The 22,864-nt window shown below is 45.9% G+C and overlaps 1 protein-coding gene across 4 annotated transcripts in view; it reads left to right on the top strand.

Moving 5' to 3' along the window:
- Positions 1-22,864, top strand: part of USP47 (ubiquitin specific peptidase 47) — an 80,106-nt gene that overhangs the window by 18,445 nt on the left and 38,797 nt on the right. Inside the window, exons 2-4 of one of the 4 annotated variants that reach the window (XM_061566815.1) lie at positions 15,505-15,573; positions 20,196-20,387; positions 22,248-22,373. In XM_061566815.1, coding sequence (XP_061422799.1) covers positions 15,505-15,573; positions 20,196-20,387; positions 22,248-22,373 — 387 coding nt within the window. Of the gene's footprint in view, positions 1-5,664; positions 6,182-15,504; positions 15,574-20,195; positions 20,388-22,247; positions 22,374-22,864 lie in introns of those variants that run through there. The other 3 variants (XM_061566813.1, XM_061566816.1, XM_061566817.1) reach the window with 3 other exon arrangements.

Genomic DNA, 22,864 nt, shown 5'->3' on the forward strand with positions numbered 1-22,864 from the left:
AGATGGAGTTATTGCTATTAATACTCTGGGTGTATTAACTATAAATTTGCTTAGTCTGTTTCAGTATTAAAAAAATTACCCACAATGTACTCATGTGAGAAGACACATCGATAATGGCCCTGGATATGACAAACATTACTGCATACTTATGGCTGCGTAACAGCGTCTTTGAAGATGCCCTTGCTTTATAACAACGGTGCGAACACCAGATGGACCAATGATTCCGTGTGATGATTTGAACCAGCGTATGCCCGTGGGTCCGGTGCTTTGGAGGCAGAAGGTTGGTGGATCGCATTGATTCGTAAAACTCCCAAACCCGCTGGGCTGCATGACGTCGTGGTCAAGAGATGGCAGTGCAACAGCTCGCCTTGTAAACCTGTTTTGGTGTCTGTGGGACTTCTCTGGTTACCAGTTTCCCCCGTATGCAAAAAAAAACCCGTACGTGATAAGGATTTTGGTGAAATATTCTCATGCAGGACCCGTCTTGAAGAGTCTTAAGGCCCAATGAGACTTTTTCTGGATAAGTAATTGAAATAATTATAACTTTTATTTATTGTACAATGAAAATTGTTGTAGAGTACTATGTTCTCAGCCGTGGTCGTCCCTTTTGGCATTACGCTTGCTAGAGATAAAGAGAGATTTTAGGGCCCAGGTATTGGTACCCGGTTCCCTTATCTCGGCTTGCTCATATTTTGTTTCCAATTGTGATGAAGCGAGATAAAATACATCGCTCTTTGAATAGTGTAACATGTAGCCAGGCAGGAGCCTGCACTTCCTGATATGACGGCAATCCAGTTTTGCCACGACACCACAGCACGCATGATGCAGCATGTCCTCGGGCACGGATCGGCATCTTGCGGCTCTTTAAGGGCCTGCTTCATGACTTTATTTATTAGGGACCACCGTCTCGTAGTCAAATGTATTGCGGCTCTTGCAATATTGAGTTTTTTTTACCGAGTTTGAATAAAATGGCTCTCCTTGTATATTGAGATACAATACATCTCGCCATCGTGGGGTGCCCCACGGCCGTGAGATGTTAACTCCCTCGCCTGGTGTGCAGGAGGTCGTGGGTTCCATCTCCCCGTGGTCGTATGGATTTTTCTCAGGGTCACCCGGTTTTTCCATTCCGCATTTAGAACGTGCTTTTAGAGTATTTGGCCGCTGTGCATTTCCACGTGATAAGCCACTTCGTTGAGCTATCATTTGTGGCCAGGTTGCTTCTGAAAGAGAGCTATACAGCTCAGTGGGCCTTGCCTGGTAAAAAAAATAGTAAATAGTAATTTTGGTTGCTGATCCCTGTCCTAAGGTATCACAATACAGCTGGACTTCACGATGTATGAATTCATCGATTGCTTTATTGATTATCGGTTCATTTACTCAACGAATCGGGTTGCCAACCATTTTTACAATGGGCCGAGTAATCGGCCGTAAACACCAGTAGCCAATAACAATCATCAGTCGATTAATCAACTTGCGCGACTAACCGTACCAATGCCAGGTCACAGCAAAGCTTGCACTTGTGTTGTTAGAAGTGTTGTGACTCAATTCACAATGAAGAGGTCATCATTAGAAAACCACTTGAACTATGCACTTTAAAATCTAGATTGAAAACTCATTTATTTACAATTTGCTTTTTGTGTTTAGTTTGCTCTCCTTCCCCCGCACCTCCAATGAGCACGGATGGCGACGTATGGTGCCAAAGAAGTTCTACAATACATATTGTTGGCTACGTACGGTTCAACAGAAGTTCAACATGCACACGTGCATCATGACCATTGCTTTTGGCATCACTTGGCCCATTACTTCCTTCTTTCAGACCTCACAACTGTTGCATAGTTGACACCTGATTCACAAAGTTAACGTGAACACGATCCTACCAGATGGCTTTGGGTCATGCCCTTGGTTGCTCACCTTTGGGTGCCTGCCTTGCTACCCTGGACCCCTACACCTTGCATGTGCCGAGTCAATCGCAACCTCTTTCTCTTTGTCCTCCTGTTGTTCACAATGCTTTCCTTCCATCACATCCTCTTCTGAGCTGACAAGTTTGCTTACCCACTTCTGCCACTCAATTCCTCGTACGTTATTCTCTGCCTGGATCTACATTCACGACCCCTGTTATTACCGTACCTAACAGTCACGTTTCACGCTGACATCACTGTAGTTAAAGTGCCGGAGGCTTAAAGAAGTTTGTGGGTTTAATTCTCTGCTCTAGGTTGTTCGCAGTCCATCATCCCTCCCCTGGTGAGCTTTTGTGTGTGTGAAGTCAACAGTCATCATACTAAAGATAGACTGGCCCTCCTTTCCAACCTCTGGCTGAGGGCCACCAATCAGCAAGAGGTGAGCAGCGCCCCCCTCACCGCTGCTGCCCTCTATCAGCAGGTGAAAGTGTATCGTGCTCGCGTTCATTCGGGTTGCTCCATTTCGCGGCTATGCGTATTCACTCCCGACGGGTCGACTCGAAGGTGGCTTGGGTGTGCGTAACGCGAACCCGTGGTTCGCGGTTAGCTCGGCCTGTGTGAAACCCCATCTCCCCCACCCCCCCACTACCATGCGAGGGGGGGGGGGAGCGGCGTTTCTCTGTGGTGCCAGGCAGACTTGTCAAGGAAATTATCCATGTGCCCCCCCCCCCCCCATATCACTATTTGTACACATGTTTATTTGTGGATACACGAGGTGGCCTCGGGCAGCAGCTCACGGGGGCTAATACTGTGCGAGAGCACCCTGAGCTGGCACTGATGAGAGATGTCGCCGATGATTATTGTTCAGCCACTGATGGTTAAACGGAGTTCTCGATTGGTCCACAGCGCGTCTGGATGTCAGAGTCGTCGGTCTGCGATAACTCAGCCAGATCTAACTGCTGATTTCACAGGCTAAAAATAGGCACTTTTCAAAGGGCAAGGGGGACTAAGACATGTTGTGAGTACATGCAGGTACGCGTGTGCTGCTGGGCCCGTCCAGTATTGCGAGACGTTTCCACAATTCTGTGCCGTGTAACCCAAGCAATATTTTACTCGGTGTATGTTATTTCATATTCAGTTTTGGCCTGAATGCTATTTTTTTGCCGAATCGTTAAACTGTCATTACGATTCACAATTTATTTTCGGTTCGGATCGATCGCGGAAGTAAAAATTTGTGTCATGAATCCCTCCTCCACCCCAACACAGCCAAATAATAAAGCTGTCAGCACCGTTGTGTTTTGGAGAGCGGTCTTACAACATTTGACATTAGGATACGACGTTTCCGCCGATGGTTACAACCAGCATCATCGGGCAGTTTCCAGAATTGTGCAATGTTGTGAGATGGTTCTCAAACACACCGGTGGTGATGCTAAAGCGGTAATAAATTGGCCACGTTAGTGCACGTGACAACTTTATGAATCGGCTGTGTCGGGTGGCGGGGAGGGTATTTTACGACGCAACATTTTACTCGCACAGCGATCTGACCCAAAATGTGATTACGAATCATATTGGTCACGAAAGCCCAAGGTTTTGACTCGAGTGTAGACCTAGACTATCCTGTTAAGTAATTGTTTAAGCTGCAGATTATCAGTGCAATCGTTCAACTATAATCGCATGACGTGACAACAGTTGGGCAACAAGTCCTCGCCTCTGTTCCCACGTGGTGCCACTGGACGTGAGATGCAATTGCCGTGATGCCCGGTGACGGTATCGCCATAATCGGTGATGTCACGCTGATACCTGGCGCACCGAACTTCCCATTTTATCAGGTTAGCCATGAATCAACTTTCCTGATTCCTGTGATGTCTTCTGGTTGACTGAACCACAGTTGGGCCTCCAGGCTGTTGTGATTGGCTCAAAATGACCTTTGGTCGGTTGTGAAATGCACTGACATCTGTCTATGTAATGTTTTTGGTAAACAAGCTGTCTAATTGCACTACCAAGTTTCAAAACAGCCATGCAACATTGCATGCTGCTGCAAATAAATACTAGACCTAATGCACGGACCCTTTAGCACGCGCAAAGCCACGTACTTTATTCGCACTCACACTTTCTGTCAAACTTTAAAATGTGCGTGCTTAATTGTCTGCAGAAATCCGTACATATCACCTTCCTGTTTTTATGCAGCCTAAGTCATGTATTTATAGTAACACTCGTACCTCACAGCAAGAAGGACCTGGCGTTCGGTTCGCACAATGTGACTGGTATTGGCCGAACATCCCAGTGTTCCAACAAAATCTTGGCAGAGATCCTCCTTAAAAGGTCCTGAGACATTGAGGCTTTTTCTGACTTATCAAGCGGAATAATAATAATGATGACTTTGGACTCGCTTTAACACGTAAGCTTTCGCCACCAATATTATTCATAATCAAGGTTTTCGTGTTCGATTACGTAAATATAAATGACACAATCTTGTTCTATTTAAGACCCGAAGCAGGAAGACTTCCTCATAATTCTGGCAAACCACCTGATGAAGCTGGTTGTAATCACCAGCGAAACGTCGTACTCAATTATAAGCATTGTGGGTTTACTCGGCATTAAACCGATGCGCTGAAGTAACAGCTAATTGGCGTTTGTTACTCACGTGACAAATCTTACTAATTGGCTGTGTCGGGTGGTGGTGGTGGAGTTAACGGCACATTTATATTTACACGATCTCACCCAAAACCTTTTATTATGAACTATGGACTCCCCTTCAATTCCCCTCTCGACTCCCTTTCACCCTTCTGCCCGTGCAGTCCCATCCAGTAGCCATCGTGGCGTGCGGACAACCAGACGTGGTCGTCGCCACTTCTCCTGCTTTTCCAAAAAGCCATCAAGTTACTCACTCGATCTCCCTGTTCAAGTCCAAGACTTTCATTTTCTCATCCCCCTCCGGGGAATTGCCCGGTGTATTTCTTGTCATTATTATCAGTATTCATTATCCTTGTTTACCCGGGAAAGTGGCCACTGAATCGCAAAATACTTCTTATGGAGGGTCTTGCCAAGTTTTCCTTTTTACAGTAGGGGGAGGCGATGTTGCTGCGCGTGATCCTGATTGAGTCATTCTTAAAGGCATTGTCATGTTTTAGCATTTGGGATATTTGGATTGTTTTTTTTAAGTTGTTGGAGGTAACCGGAGAATTTGGAGGAAACCAATGCAGAAAAGGGGGAGAGCATACAAACTTTGAAGTTAAGTCGCATTTCTCGCCTTCTCCACTCATCTCATACCTCCCTAAATGTCCCCATGGTTCGTTGTTGGATTTTTTTTCCACCGCAATGCCGCATCTCCCGACCCTCTCGTACATTTGACGTGCGACGCTGCTACGTTTCACGATGCCGGCAATCGGGCTCCTAGTTGTGTGTGTGGGGTGGGGAGGGGGAATGCTTGAGAGGGTGGGGGAGGCCTTGTCGAGGGGTAGAGAGAGAGGGGGCTAGTTGTACCTGCCTGCATACCTTTGACGCGACCGCATTTGCATTTAGCCCTCGAGCGGGGGAGGTCTGTTGCAGGTGAAGACGAATCCATCGCGCTGCGTCGTCACGGAAGTTAAACGCGACCCAAGCTTTAGTTTGGGTGCGTTACCTCGTTCGTTAACGCTTTCCAAAAAAAAAAACCCATCGATGTCGCGTTGGTGTGCACAGTTTGAACGCATTTTAGTTTTGTCGCCCCGATGTTTTTTTAGTGGGGCCCCGTTCTTGTGCGAGTCGCAGCCCCTTCCCCCCCCCGGCAGCCTGACAGTGAACGCGTCCAGGAAGTTTCTCTGCGTGTTGATCACTCGCGTCGACATTGAAGGGAAACCAGGAAGTGCACCGATGTGCGCTGTAGCATTCAGGGCTACCGAAGGCGTCTTGCTGCAAACTTGCCCGGTGCCACACGGCTTGAGGTCTTTCTGCGCTCGTACGAGGACTCGTGTAATGTGACAGTGTAATATAGGCCAGTTATATATATAACTTACTTGCCAGCCATTCAGGCTTTCGTTGGTGTTGCGATCCTTTGCTGTATTATTAATGCGGCTGTCGCGTCGCTGAGTTTAATGGTGCCGTGTGTACGCTTGGCCCGGGCAATTGGGGGTGCTCGTCGTCCTGTAGCCGTGGGCCATGGCCGTCGCTGAGCACGTGCGGTCATGCAGACCTCACTGGACCGCTGGCGGAGCCAGCTGAATAGGAGGCACCTCTCTGTTTACAAGACCATCCTCACTGTGGTCAGGGTGAGCCGGCTCAGCAAGAGACTTCTTCACTCGAAGGTAAGGGGGGCTGCCCTTCGTAGCCAAGGCATTTCACCGTTTCGAAGCGTGCTGCTGTGTATTTGCAGCGTTAATATAAAGTGCTTTATGCGGTGTTATTGCCACCGGTTACCAAAAAAAAAGTCCCGCGTAAAATTTCGGGACGGAGTCGTTGACTCATCATCGCTCCAGACTTCTACTGTTGATAAAATAAGTGCCGCGTTGTCGGAAGTTAATGCCAGCTGTTCTTTAAAGTAACTGGCTTATGCCGTGAAAAAAAATGTACTTCCCGAAACTGTCTAAGGGACTAAAGTGGAGATTAGCAATGGCGAACACACCGAGTCGCGAGAAAAACACATTAACCTGAGCTCCTGTGTTCTGTTCCTCCTCGTTCATGTTTCACAAACTGGCCCGGTGACTGCGTGTGGGTGGTTTGCTGTGCACTTTGCCAAGTTGTTGTTGGTAACCGGAGTTGTACAGTCTCGCTTATCAGCATCTTGCGGTAAGAAAAAAAAATAGTTTTATATCGCGACAAATAAAAACAAATAAATTCAGCTGAATCAATCGCCATGGGGATTCCCACTCGTAGACGCTGTCGACGGGATGAGATGTTTCCGATAACGAGGTGGATTCGGTTGGGTGGTCTGCAGTGGTTCGAGCACGAAACTCTCAAGGTTGTGAGTTCAAATCGCGGTCAAGTAGTTGGCTTCGCTCTACACATTCCTAGATAAAAAAAAAATTGCGTCAATAAAACCAGTTCGAAGTTGCTGGAAGCCAAATAGTGTTTACTCCCCCACCCCCTGCCGTCCATGAATAGACTGGGCCCCAGCATGGGAGCGTGGAATTTCCTCCACTGGCTCAGGGCCACCGTTTTTGATAGGTACCACCTCTCAGTCAATTGAGCAGGACGGCTCTTTGGTTGAACCGCGATTTTGATGGTCGCTGAGATGACCGGAAACTTCAGTTTCATTTATTTCATTTCAGTTTCATTTATTTGGAATAACCCTGTGAGCCATTCGGCTCTTGATTCGGGTGCAACCGTAACAAACAATACAATTACAAGATACATTTAAAATGTACTGCACGCAAATTGAAACATGCCCTACAAAAACAGCTTACTCAGAGCACCCTGTGACCTGACCTTTCAGTAGGACTCTCGCATATCTGAAGTCACACACGCGCCCTGACCAATCCACCGCACGCCTAGCAAGCGGTGGTTTTTAGCAAGGCGTAACTTTTTTTTCATAGCGGTCACAAATGTGACATTTCTCCTGTCCGGTAATGCGTTCAAGTCGGGTGAATTCACTGACGGCTGAAGTACAACAAAGCATTGATGGTCCACATTTAAAGCACGTTGTGATTTTTATATTTATCCGCTAACCTGTTTGCACAGTGGTGTAACTTTCATTCTCGATAGACGTTCACATATTCGACCTTCTCACATTTTCTCCGATACCTCAGTCCCTCCCCCCCCCCCCACAGCGAGTCAGATATATGCGACGCAGTACACATGGGCTTGCGGAAGCGCTTAATGCGCATATGCTGCTTACATTCTCGTGCCTCCGATCGGCACGGTTGGCTACGTACGGTGCGAAATAAGTTCAACATACACATATGAGCTGCAGTGCATTCTGCTCACGGCACTGACTGATCAATGTGTAAGCCAGCGCACCTTTTTGGCAGCCTTGCCTCTCGGGCCCTATGTCAATTTAAATGTTAAACAAAGTAACCCGTGATAAGTTATCGCTGCGGGCCTCGTGACTGTAAATCACGGTGTAAGATCGCGGTCCTCTGTGAGCGGCAGTAAAACCTCACTCTCAAAGGAAGAGACGGCCGATGGTGATGTGACAGGGCCGTGTGGTTTGGGGTTGTCTCGCACTGGTTTGAAGAATAGTAATCAGGAAACAATCCACTTCTTGAGTGTCATCTTGGAGTATTGACGTTGCCCGTAGTGATGTCATTGCAATGAAGCATTCAAAGTCATGGCAACTCTCCTGGGAGTCACTTTAAAGGGTTTTTTTCTCCTCCGTTACGAAGCTTCAAACTATTGGACAGCTGAGAAACACAGCCTAGGCAGGCCCTGTGTGTACAAAGTAACGTGTTTTTGGGGTTTAAGAGTTGTCAGGGTCCTCGACACCAGTGCTTCTCAACGGGGGGAGGTACGTTTACTTCTGGGGGTACGTGAGTCGATTTATAAATGTGTTAAATTATATAATACACAAGCGTCATTGGTGAGTAATCGCGCACGAATCTGCCAATATAAAATAACTCCGATAAAATGTAAACTCATATGGTAACCTCGAACTATATTGAAGAAGACCTTTCTTAGCTCGGTCATACACAATGCGGTCTCCCAGAGGATGCGGCGGGAGCGTGAACAAATGACGTCACGTGTGCAGAGCGCCCGTTGAAGTTTTAATTCACTTGCAGTTACTATCCAGTTAGGATAACTCACAAAAATAAGTTGTTTTAATTCGCTTGCAGTTACTATCCAGTTAGGATAACTCACAAAAATAAGTTGTTTTAATTCGCTTGCAGTTACTAGCCAGTTAGGATAACTCACAAAATGGACATTTGGTTAAACTATTGATGTTCATTATTCATACGTTTATTTCTCAGACCCTGTACAAGAATACGGGGTAAACCGTATGGGTTGACAGGTATGGAGGGTTGGAGTTGACCCTGATTGCAATTTGCACCTGCAATCTTCTGATTGTGAGCCACGATAAACTAAAGAGCATTGGCTGGCTTAGATGACAATTCTTATCAGCTTTTCTTCGTCGACGTAACTCATATCGTGCATCGTGGGATGTTGACGTCTCGTCCACACAACGGAGCAAGTTTTACCCACGCATTTTCAACCGAAATCCAAGGGGAAATCCCCTTATCCGCTAATTCTCATAATTGTGGATAAACAATAGTTCTACTCTACTTAGAAAAATATAAATCACCTTTCGCAGTAAGTAGTGGCAACAAAGAGGCGCTGTTGAGGAGGTGGAGCGCAGGGATTGTTTGTTCATAAATCACTCCGCAGCGAGACGTTATGTCAGTGCAAGATTACACACAAATCTACAGACTTTCGACAGGCAGATTGCAATTCCCAAGTATCGGCCAGGAAGCTGGTTGATGCCTTGTACAAGGGAATACGTTTTTTTGTTTTCGGTAGGATGTTGCTACTTGCGGAGTTGCACAATGTTTTTTGCGCATTGTTATTTTTAAGCATCAAAGTTAAACACAAATGCCATCTGATGAAATCTCTGGAAGGTGGACGCACTGTACTTCCTCTATGATATATTCAAGTTGATTCAAGAATGTTTTCCTGCTCAAATGAGCATCACTCATCTCCATTGATGGCCGTGAGCCAAAGGTTGTATTTCACGTTTGTATGCCAAGGAAGGGGGGGGGCAGTGCTTAGGAAAAGCACTGCTGAGGCGAGCGAGGAAGATTGTGGCCGATTCCTCTCACGCTGGATACTCTCTGTTCCAGCAACTCCCCTCCGGCAGAAGGCTGCGGTCCATCAGGACCAAAACCTCACATCATAAAAACAGTTTCTTCCCATCTGCTGTGGGCCTCTTCAGCAAGGCCAAGGGCTTAAAATGATTTTACACTTACTTTAACATTTTATCTACAAAATTACACCTTGCCATATTTACAACATGTTGCCCCATTTGTATTTTTGTATTTTAGGATTGTATATTACGGCTAGTTTACATTTTATATTGTATACTTATTCAAAATTTTACATACTTTAGCCCCTGAGTATTAGTTAGACTTTGTAATTTTAGTATAGTTTGACTGTATACCACTTATTTAAGTTTAAGATTCCTACATGTTGAATGTATGTATCTTCCTGCCATAGTAAATTCCCTGTTTGTGCAAACTTTCATGGCGAATAAAACCCTTTCTGATTCTGATTTGCACAAGGCCACGTGGGGAATACGAGTGATGCTCGTTCTATTCAGCCCAGAAGAATAACAGCCCGAGTTTAACTCTGACCAGGATTTGAACTCGCAATCTTCCACTTGAGAGTCGGCTGGCAATCTCATCTCACGGCGCGACTAACCCGGTGCATGCCCCACTGACACATATTTAACATTGCACGCGACGCGTGTTCCTGCGGTACAGCGTCGCGTATCTGACCCCGTCACGCATTTGCCTCGATGCACAAATGCTGCCCACGCCAGGGCAGCATGTATTTGTATTTGGTGTAACTCTCCTTTTGAACAGATGTTCACAAATCTGACCTTTTCACACATAGCCACGTGGTGTTAATCTGGCCGTTTATACGCTCAACTTCGAAAGTATGTTTCTACGTTGAAAGCAGTTTGCAATTTAGTTTTGTCCAGTAACCGACAGTATTTGTGCACGGACTAACTCATTTTCTATAGATGTTCACAGATCTCATCTTTTCACATGTTCACCTGTACCTCACTCCCCCCACAGAGTTGGATATGCGGCGTTGGACTGTGCTGCGTTTGCGTAAATTTAAATTACGCTTTTATTTTTTTCGATAGCATTCAATGCATATAATTGCTTGTGACTTCAAAATCCTTGTTGTTTTATCTGCTGGCGTTGGCGCCCATGTGGGAGGCGATATGCCCGTGGCAGTAGCCGTCTGCTAAAAATGAAAACAAGAAACCACGGCGCTCTGTTTGTCATGTATGTATCTGTGTATGTTGAATTTCTTATGCACCGTACGTAGCCAAATGTGCTCATCAGAGGTGTGGGGGAAGGACAACAAACTAAACACAATAAAGAAATTAGTTTTCAATCTTGATGATTTAAAAGTGTGTAGCTCCAGTAGTCTTCCTAATATTGAGAGGAAGAGCGTTCCAGACGGCCGCAGAAGCGCATTTGAAAGCGCCGTGTGATGCGGTGACCGTCTTTGTTCGACGAGTAGCGAAAAGCCGCTGCTTCGAGGATGAACAGAGTTAGAGGCGCACGCACAAAACTATCACGCTGTGTGGTCAACACAAGACGACGTCTCTATCTGTATGTTAAGGCTCCCATAGACCCGCTGCTCCATCAATGGTGGCCGCTCTTTTAGCCGCTGTGCCCCTCCTCCCTGTGGAACTCCCTCGCCAGGCAACTCCCCGTGGTGCCCGCTCTCCCACTGGTTTCAAGTCACTTGTGAATGATTTTATTTCCACCCCCCGTCCCCCGCCGCCCCACCGTCTCTTCGCATATCCTCCTTCATTGCTTCCTTTCTCTCCTTCCCTTTGCTTGCTCCGTCCCCTTCTTACCTCACCGTTTTGTATTTTTATTTCTGCGCATTATTAGCGCTGTATAAATGTGGATTGTTGTTGAACCAGATATGTTTTTGGGTTCGGCCACGGTAATTGTCACTGACGAGGATGTAGGCATTGATCGACTACGTGACCTAACCCACGGACAAATACGGATCGTTGTACTGGCTACGGTAAGCTATGTTTGAAGTCAAGCTGTTGTTTATGTGCGCATTTTCCATTTGCAACTTCTTGTGACTTGATACTTGAATTCACATTTTTTTCCTGCTGATGAAAAGCAATGTATTGTCAGTATTATTATCACGACTGCACCTCCACTCGCCCTCCATTGCAGTTACCCTCATACATAACCTTCTGCAGCCAACAATCAGCTGGCCGTGCTTTAGTGAACACACCATCAGGCTGGTCACAGTTTGAAACAAATAAAAAAACAAATCAGCCAATTACATTGTAATTGTGGGCATGGCTTGGCTTGATTTAAAGCTTTCGTGACTGCAGGGATTCATATTCTTGGTTCTTTCGGTATTATTATTTCCCTTCTACGTGACTTTACCGAAAGAACCAAGAATAAGTAAGTAAGTGTTTGTAAACAAGTAAATAAGGGTTTGTGCACGAATGTAATTTGCCCTGCTGCCAATATCGGGCAGTGTCCACTCTTGCTTGCCAGTGGGGTTTCCGTGGACCAAATGGCATCGCAAAATTGCGTCGTCGATAAAAATTTGTCCCACAAGCCATTAATTTATTCAACTTTCTCATGAATGTTGTCAATGTTGGTGTCTTTTTATATTCGGGAGCTGTCTTTTTTCTCTCACCATATCTCACTTCTGTGTAAAACTGCTCTCTTTCATCCGTGTAGGATATCCCGATTCGTAACTTTATTACGAATTTGTTGTTGTAACGTTTTGACCCGCCCCTACTGAACATCTGTGAAAATTAGCTTTATGGCTCATCGGATTCTTCCAGTTTAAGTAAATATTCTGATAATTTAAGCTGCGGCTGAAACACTCATTCGTGGCTTTGTAACCTCCACCCTGGATGACTGCGGTTCTCATTCAGATGGTCTCCCAAACGTGAACTTATCAATACCCATTCTCTATTACCTTGATTGGCTCCCCAGCGGTTTTTCGAATCAGGTTTAAGATTGCACTGATGGTGTACACACATTTTGAGTGGACTTGCCCCACCCTATCTATCTCCCCTCATTGCAGCCTACATCCCCCCACCCAGGGTACTTTGTTTGTTCATCCAGTATTCATTCATTCATCACGCTTAGTCATAGAAGGACCGTTAGGCCAAACGTTGTGTAACCTCTTGTGACAGCATTCGCATGAACTGCTCTTGCTGCTGTACACCGGCGTTTCCAGCCATTTGTTTGATCCACGCGGGGGGGGGGCGGGGGAGGCTCCATTTCTTTGAGGGTCGCAGTCCACCGCTTTGAACATCGACCGCCAACTCAAGTGAGGTGTGTTGTTCAGTCAGTATGGGGTTGCTCATTCAGCCGAAAATAAAATGCAAGTGGGTGGGTGGGCGCGCCTTCCCATCTGCAGCTCCCACGACGGTGTGTCACGCACTCCTGTGCCATGTTCGGCAACTTAAGTTCCTTCCACTGTCGAAGTCCCATTTAAAGCCCGTATTGTTTACGTCGGCCGTTCGTTGAGTTGACCTTGGTTTGGGTGTTGCTACGTATCTTGTGACGTACAATATAATGTTTTTTATTGTTTTTTTCTTGCACAGCATTGAGATATATGTTTGTTGAATTTCTTTCGCACCGTGCGTAGCCAACCGCGCTAATCGAAGATGCAGTTTTGCATGAATGACACTATAAATAATTTTTTAAATTTTATTAACGCGCATGATTTATAAATAATAAATTCTTACACGAGTAATTCGAAGCATAGCTCGTGAGTGTTGTGACTATTTTCTTTTGAGTTCCCAAATGTCATCCTGATTATTCTGTAGGCATGTCACCAGACGAAGAATCCATTCACAATTCTCCCAGAGGAGTAGATCGTGCGCTGTCTTAGAGAGTCCACAAACTGCCTTTGGAATCTCAAGTGACATGCTGCATACTAGGGGCAGCACTGTTCATTGTATGACAGTAATAACGATTTTTTCTTTTTACTTTCGGAGCTGGCATTCTGCCCAATTTAACGTGATGTTTTTTTTGTGTGTGTGGTCATCTGTGACTGGGCTAACACCGTTAGCTCACTGTTTGTAAACCGAGTGTAACCATGGGCAGTTGTCACGATTTGATTCACAGGATCTTGGTAATGCCAGCTCCAGTGCTCGGACGTCTTCGTGACTCGGCCACTTCCCAAGATGAAGACAATGAATTGATTGCTCATTGCTCGTCTGGATTGCTATCTATTCAGATGCCTGTGCCGACAGTTGCGGATAGTGTCTGCCACGTGGCATTTCTCGAGGATTTTGTGGAAGTGGCAGGTAAAAGCAGTTGCGCTCGTAATGGTGATGGAAACAATCGACACTAACGCCATCGTTGCACTTCCTCACTGCTCCCTCCTTGCTACGGATTCTGTTGTGCAGTCAACATGTGGCCACCAAGGCCTGCGCGTGTACCCAAAGCCTGCACTTTACTACTTAAACTATGAACTATTTTTTTTTTAACCTGGTAAGGCCCACCGAGCTATGTCGTTTTTTTCAGAAGCTTCTTGGCTCTCGCAAATGACAGCTCAACGAAGTGGCTTGACGCGTGGAAATCTGTAGCAGCCGAATACTGTAAACGCACGTTGATTCTAAATGTGGAGGGGAAAACCGGAGGGCCTGGAGGAAAATCAACGCTACCACGGGGAGAACGGGCACACTCCAAATATACAACAGGCGTCAGGTTTGGTTTTGAACCCACGACCTCCTGTATACAAGGCGAGGTAGTTAGCATCTTGCGGCGGTGGCATCCCCAAATCCCACCGTCTGACCTTTGGCCTTTCCCTTTGTCTCTGACCTCTGAGTCCCATTGCGTTGCCCATGCCTGCAAACTCCTCCATCCTGGCACAGCCAAAGGTATTATTTTTTAACATCAACAATAGTTTTTTGTATGTTGAATGACTCGTTAACAAATTTTTGTTTACCAAGGTCAAGTGTGTCATTATAGCAATATAGTGACATCACTGTGAAGTGACATCACTGTGAACTCTCATACTTTGTAATATACAATCTGTGATTTAAAAGTTTTTTTTATTTCTCACAAATGGATAATTAAACTGTCGGAGAGCCTGGTTGGACACATCCCTAGGTGTGTATAATATCTGTGATAATTCGGTTCAAAATGTAGCTTTTAACTTTAAATAGGTTGACCTGACATACGCTTACATTCGACTTTGTTTAAAGATCGCTTCCCAAACATGGGCAGCATAGGGTGGGGCAGAATGGAGAGTTCAGGGGTGGATGGAATCGAATAACTTGATTCTTGGGTCGCCCATCCGAAGTCTACTGGACATCTGTGAAAAAGAGCTTTATAGCTCATCAGATTCTGCCATTATAAATCAAGATGCTGATTCTGAAGTCGCCCTTGCAAAGAGGCAATGCATTGCTTGTCTCAGTGGGCCTGTGCATCGTCATCTCTCTCCTGGTTAAACAATGGAGTCTGCTATGGGAACACGAATGATTGGAACTCAGCTTGTTTCTTGCTTTGGTCAGGCTCCAGCCCAAGTCCAGTCCGAATACTAAACTAAACTATATTTTAAACTATTTTACCGTGTAAGGCCCACTGAGCTTTTTAGCTCTTTCTCATAAGCGACCTGGCCACAAATAGTAGCACAATTAAGTGGCTTATCATCCGAGCTTAGACATATATAGCAGCCAAATACTCGAAACGCAAGTGGAGGAGCAAACCAGAGGACCGGAAGAAAAATCCACGCGACCATGGGGGAGAGAGAGAGATACGCAAACTACATTTTCACGGTCGGGATCGAACCCACGACCTCTATACCAGGCGAGGTAGTTAACATCTCGCCACTGTGGATTCGTCGGAACTCGGCTTGATTATCACTTGAGTCAGGCTCCGGCCCAGCTTTGGTCCGCTTATGACGAGACGTGGAAACGCGGGGATTCGGAGTTCACCGTCTGGTCTCGTTTGCTCAGGCTGCCAGCTGGGGCTGCAAGCAGATCTTGCTGGAAGAGCTGAAGAGGAAGCTGTCTCACAAGGCGGAAGTGCGCACTGCGTGTGACTCCCAGTGCATTGCATGCTGCTTTTCTTTGTGCAGTGCTAAATTGGGATTGTGTAGACCAGGGGTTGGCAACGTATCAAAGAAGAAGGGCCATTTTTTTTAGTTTTCTGTCTTTCTGTCTTTTTGTCTTTTTGTCTTTTTGTGTTTGACCAAAATCGTTAGAGAGCCGAATCACACGTGGAGCTGCTGGTACATGAACACAAACATGGCCAGGTATACAGCAGCCACCGCATGCGGCTTCGGAGCCGCAGGTTGCCAGCCCCGGGTGTAGCCAAGCCTGCTGGGGGTGGCTGCTTTGCCCCCCGTGTGTGTGTGTGCTGCTGGGTATTAGTGTTGACGTGTGCCTGGTTGGACGGGTGCAGCCGATTGCATGTTGAAATGCTTTTTTTTTACTAACCTCGTGCCATTACTGTGCAAGCAATACATTTGTAATACAGAGGTATGTCCACATCAGGGAGTGTCAAACGTTTTGGATGAAGTCAAAGTTCTTTGGCAATCTTTATGCAAACTACATTCTCAGTGGACGGATAAACTTTAAAAAAACACAAATGGGTCCTGTTTATTACATTCTCAAAACAATAGCGATTCACTGCAATGTGGCACTATGAGCCTGCTTGTGTAAATTAGAAGTCTGACATTCTGCCTTTAAATTCTTGCTGCAGGGTGAAGTGCCACCATCACATGTTTTAACCCCCCTCCCTCTTTGTGCTGAGCTCCAGAGACGAACATTGTTGAGCTGCGTGTCCAGCACGGAGAAGCCCTCTTTCCAAGTAGAGAGGGGCCTCCAAGTTGGGGGGGGGGGGGGTGACCTCACCACTGTGCTGACTTTGCCGAAAAGTCACTCGCTGAAAATGTCAAATCGCTTTATTTTTCATGACTTGTAGCCAATGATACACAGCTTTCGTACCCCACCTACAATTTGGCACTATTTTTTTTGGTTGGGTTGCATCTTGGTTTACTAAACTTTCACAATGCAAGGTGATTTTTGATTAAAGCGAATATAAGCGGAGCTCGTTTCTGTTTCTCTGCACGTAATTATAAACTTTTAATCCTGCAGCCTGTTGGCTTTTCAGACAAAGCTTATCAAGCAGCAACTGTTCAAGAAAGCAGATTGGACCAGTTTCGACCTTATGGGTCTCATCAGTAGTCGACCAAATGCCGCTGAATTCTGAGATAATATTGGCAAGAGCACTGCAAAGAAACAATGCGTATGTGCCAAGCGTTTTTTGTGGTTATCTCACCTTGGGGAACGAGTGTGTGACACACTGCAGACGGACGCTAGAGTGCAGCGTGCAAGGTAGTTTAGGGTTGAGTAAATTGTTACCCGGATGATCCTGTTCAGCCAGTCGTCTGGCTATATTACAAGGTAGATCTGTGTTGTGTGTGCACAGTGACAAGAAAAACAAAAGACAAAAACATTAAATATGGCAGAGAACAAGAACAGGCTCCCTGAGGAATAATGCACACCTAACAAACGAGGTATTTGACCATTGTAAACGAAACACAAAAGTACAACAAAATGCAGTGCAATTATATAATGAAAGCAAGAGGCATCAGGACAAGTGAGGGGATATGAAGAGGAGGGGGGGGGGGGGTGAAGAGCTGGAACCAAGCTCGAGATGAGCGGCAAGGGTATTCCAGAAACGTGGAGCAGCAACGCAGGAACTTTTTACCAAGCAAAGTTTTAGCAAATTGAATGTTTAGTCGGACTAACGAGGCACTTCTGAGGCTACAGGAGGGAGTTAGAATGAACGAAATGGTCTTTTAAGTAATTGGCAAATTGGCTTAAGAGGACCCTTTAGGATGAAGACAGCCCAGTGATGGTCTCTCCAGATATCCAAGGGGGACAGAATTGAGTTAATGTGCAGGTTGTGATGAAGACTTGTACAAGAGGCGTCAAGGGCAAAACGGAGAGGGGAGTTGTAGAATGGAATGAAACTTTTAAGGTGGATTCGGGAGCGGTAGAGGGTGTCGCAACAATCAAATGTGGGCAAGGAATGGTTTCTTTAACTGTGTTCATAAAGAGTCGAGGTGGAATACAGCGTCTGTTTCTGTACAGGAATCCAGTTTGTTTTTTTAGTATCTTATTGGCCATGTCATCAACGTGCATCTTGAAAACACGGTTTTGAGTACAAGATAACGCCTAGATGTTTAAAGTTCTCGATCTGCTCAATAAGGTGCGAGTCTAAAGCCACAATATACGTTGGTGGGGAGACAGGTTTTTTGGAGAACAGCCGCAGGATAACATCACTTTGGTATTTTTAGCGTCAAGGACCAGTTTTAGGGGATTGGGTTGAAGTTGAATATTGTCCGAGTCCTGGAATTTCCAGAGGGCTATCAGGGCTGCCTGCGTCATCAGCAAAAAAGGTTAGTGTCCGAGTGCAGATTGGAGATGCCGAGGTTGTTAACGTACAGAGAAAACAGAAGAGGGCCAGGCACAGAGTCCTGAGGAACTCCCTTCGGAATGGGTTCCTGTCAGAGGATGCTTTGTTGACGAGAGACAATTTGAAATCTGTCAAATAAGTTAGTCAATACACTGCAGTCTACGATACAGTATATACACACACACATACACTAAAGTCTACAAATTAGTCTACAATACAAGTATGCGCAACATTAAAAATGAAACTGAAACAAACAATCACAAAATATACATGTAAGAAACTTTATTAAGGGTGATGACTCATCTCTCTAAAATGTCTTACCCATGGCCCCATCCCCTCACATCATGGTGGGTAAGGGAAGCTTTACGTTGATTAGATTGGCAGTGTCCCTTTCTTTTGGATACATTTGTTTGAAGGTTGCACGAAGGGTCCCTTTATGAATCGCAGTCATTTACAATATTCATCATGTAATAGGTTCAGATGGGGCGATTGGACTGACCTTGAATTAGATCCCCCAACATGATTTGATTTGGTATAGATCACATCTTAATCAGCTGATTGAACCATGTCCAGTGTATTTGTTTATCACATTTCACGCATTGTGTCTCACCATTACATATTGGCCACTTTAATAATTTCAATTGGATACTTTTAAGCCTTGGTGTACGGAAAGTGTAATGCAGCGTATGTGAACAGCAGCTTCTTAGAAGCCCTACTTCTGACAGCCACTGTGCTAGATAGCACGCAGGACACATTGTGCTTGAAATCCAATGTCGCAAGTTTGAAACGTGTGTGTATACGGGGCGCAGGGTGGCGCAGTGCGAACACTTGTTCCTCGCAGGAAAGGGCCTCGGTTCGATTTTCGACTTGGGCACCTTTTCAGTGTGGAGTTTGTGTTCTTTATCTCCCCGTGTTCTGCGCGGGTTTCTTTGAAATTCTCTGGTTTCCTCCCATAGATACAAAACAAATCATCGCACAATGTATCTGGCATTGGCCAAACATCCCACTGCTGACAAATGATCTGAACATTACTCAATTGGGATGACACACAGAGTAGCAAATGCTTGGCAGGACTCTCCTGGACTCGGTGAGGCTTGCCAGGGTAAACAAGCATAATAATAATAACAGTACAACATCATTTTTATATTGTAATTAATACACATTTCATTTGCTTTGCAGATGTGGTTATCAATACAGTGGTCATCGACACGCCCTGAATGAATACACATACATTTATTGTGCTGTGTACACTGTTTAGTTAGTCTAGTTGGTAACATTGGTAATCTTTACTTTTATAAGTGTTTTTCTTGTATTGTTGCGAAAGCATTCAATTTAATGTTGAATGCATTAATTGTGTTATCGCAAGTGCTACTTACGCATTGACTTTTAACAGTGAGCAGCTTTAACGTGGCTTGTTTGCCTGCGCGTGCAAATATGCTTAACGGAGATTGCACGCAGACATGTTAACAGCTCGTACATGATCATCATATTCCTCCTGGTTTTTTCAAAGAGGCCTTGCTGCACCGATTGCCAATGCCTGAAGCTTCGTTTTTGCATCCGCTGCCGAAGGTTTAATTTGCTGCACCATCGTGTAATTGTGTTTTAACAATCTGTCACCTTTCTCACAAGCTGATGACTTATCACTGTTGGGGCGGGGAAGGTGTGGATCATGATTCAATTGAAGAATCTTTTGTCCTCTCCGTTGGTCTGTCACCAATATTCACTGTCGTTTGTTCCTTCAGGGTAAATACAACATTTGCGTAAATCATAGCTTATTACGTGCACGATTCGCTGCAAGTGCCGTGACCGTAATAATTAATATTAAGAGACAAATTATTACTCACGTCTACACATCTAAAAGTTGGATTTGTCCGTCCAAATTTAATTGTCAACTTGCATGAGAGATGGTTGGCGGCTTGCGGGAGGCCTTCATCCAGCAGCGGCTTGACCACTGGCGAAGATGTGAACTTTACTCAAACATTTTCCGATGTTTGAACAGCACCACATGTTGAGCGCTTTTTAACAAGGCAGAGAGCACCACATTGTTGAGTGTGGTTTCCCACTGACCGTTGTACTACGAACAATGGGGTTCAGGTGGGGGCTATCCATGTAGTTGGCACCTGCGGCGCTGGTCCGCGTGACCGTGCCCCCCCCCCCCCGCGCGCCTTGTTTGACGCTCCGCCGCGCGTTGTCATGTGTGACGCCGTGCGTTGCCGTGCAGAAGGCGAATGCGGCGGAAGAGGCGCGCGTGCTGTGCATTGTGACGGACACGACCCGCGGCGACACGCAGCGCATCACCGTGAACCTGCCCTTCTCCACGCCGCTGCGCGAGCTGCAGGCGCACGTGGCCGCGGAGGCGTCCTACCAGGCCCACACCTTCCTGCTCGTGTGGAAGCAGGACGAGCATGCAAAGGTCAGTCTGCCGACGCTCGTTGTCGTCGTCGTCGGACCGCGATCGTTCTGCTGCTGGGGTTCGGGGCTTCCCACCACCCCCCCTCCCTCCCCCCCCCTGCCAACCATCGCTGGATTTTCATCCTTGCGACGTAACGAAGACAGAATCTCCCCCGTTGAGCCATACAGACGGTTGGGCCAAGTGCCGTTAACGAGTGCGTATGAAGGCCGGTACGGTGCACTGGGGGGTAGTGGGCCATGGGGGGGGTAGTGTGGCCAGCACCACTCCCGTCGCTTATGTTTAATACACAATGCACCAGGTACTCATTGAAGGCTGATTCAACCTTGTGGGCAGGTCCAGGTATTGGTTCAGATAATTGCCACTGAAGTGAACTTGCCAGGTTTGCGGCACCGCTCCCTATCCACTCGGCTACAACTCCACCCATGTACTAAACTACACTTTTTATTTTACCACGTAAGGCCAGGTCACAAAAGTGACCTGGTTACAAGTTATAGCTCAACGGAGTGGCTTATGTGGAAAGTTATAGCAGCTGCCAAATACTCTAAACGCACGTTTGTATGTATACATGTTGAACTTCGCACCATTCATAGTCATGCTAATCGGAGGTGCGGGGAAGGACAACAAATGTGGATCTAAAAACCGGAGGACCCGGAGAAACATCCACGCGACCATGGGTCGAACATGCCAACTCCAAATATACAGGCGTCAGGGTCGGGATTGAACCCACCACCTCCTTCATACCAGGCGAGGTAGTTAGAAACTTGCCACCGTGTAGTGACTGTCCACTGAGCGCCTGTACATCGCCCCTGCTCCGTAGCGGACGTCCTCTCGGACGCGTCCCCTTCTCTTCGCTGCCACTCACTCCATTGAAAACGCTTGACAACACTGTCATGCGGTTTTACAATTAGGAGTGCACTGAATAGTGGGTGTAACAGTGCATGCATGCATACATACACACATACATTCATTCATTGATGAATATTGATCCTTAAAAGCGTGGAGTCGCATGTCAAAGAATCATTGTTTTTGATTTCGGGGGATTATTTGCCAATGTTACATTTAGCCTAAGGGAGTGACGAAGCTACGAATGAGATGGAATAATAAGAAACAATACTCATGGGGTAGTAAACACGAGATGGAAAAACATATTGAATCTCATATCAAATCGCACCTCTCAATCACGACAATTTGTTGACTCACAATGGTGAGCGAGGAGTGATTGTGGTGAATTGTTAACACCTCTAGCGGTCATGGAAAGGTAATCCGTTAAATTCCCACTTTACGCTCATGTTACATGCATCGAAACGTTTGCAATTGATGCATCTATCATGGAAATGTTATGTATTGGCTAACAAAGCGAATTCGGCTGGAAAAATTAGACGCAATAACCAAAAGAATTACACACGAAACGGTAAAAATGCGGACAAAAAAATGCTGTTTCCTGAATATAATCGTTACTTTGAATCCTCACAATCCATCAGATTATAGAGGGGGGGTGCTGCAGTGTATGGATCACCTTTGAATTTCACTGTTTGGGCAAATACCAGATATCTGATTAGGCATTTTGCCGGAGTGCCAACCCCAAAGCCTTTAAGTTGTGAGTTTTAATCTGTGGTGTGGAAATTCCCACACCGAAGGTCAGGAGTTGGGATGAGCACCACTCTTTTGTTCGTTTGAGCAAATAAATAATCTTGATTTGGCCTTGCATACATTATATCTGAGTATATGGTCTAAATATTGAGTTATCGGCATGCATGAATGAGTGGTGGTGTGGTGAGTGACTACATGTTTCAAACGATTAAAGGAGTCGTGTTGTTTTTTAACAAACGTGATTCCTGTGCCGATGTTTGGTGCGAACAGGAACCATTGAATGGAGAGTCGGAGGAGTCCCTGAAGGATGCTGGCTTTGCCGAAGGAAAGAAGAATTATCTGCACCTGACCGACAAGAATGGGATACAACCTCTTCCGGCTCCGCAACCTCCACCTGTGAGTTCGCCTTCCTGGTTCTGAATCCATTCCGTGAACAGCGCTGTTCAGTGAGTCCAAACCCAACATCTTTGGAATTAAATTAAATTTCGTGTTCGTCCCATCAACCAACGGGACCTTCTAAAACATGGTGTTCTAGCACTTTTTGTTTCCGCAGTGCAAACGCTGGACCGGTTTCGACATCCCGAGTCACATCACCGTAGCATGGCTTGTATGTTTTTTTCCAGACCACACTCAGCCAAATGAGACTTTCAGACAAAACCGTTTTAAACGAGTGCTGCTGGAAAAGATTCGTCAAAGATTCCCGAAGGCTGATGGGTAGTCGGTGACCTAAATGTTCGTGCTTGCTGTGTACCCAAGTGAAATTAAGGTTGGCAGATGCAGCATTTGGATTACGCTCGTACAGTCCCGACATAGTAGTGACGTCATATGTCACTAAACTTGTGTTGCGATCGAAACATCGTGATATTGTTATTATCTCTTGATTATTT

Source organism: Lethenteron reissneri, chromosome 37, assembly GCF_015708825.2.
Source record: "Lethenteron reissneri isolate LAM-NWPU_2019-01 chromosome 37, ASM1570882v1, whole genome shotgun sequence".
Lineage (NCBI taxonomy): Eukaryota > Metazoa > Chordata > Hyperoartia > Petromyzontiformes > Petromyzontidae > Lethenteron > Lethenteron reissneri.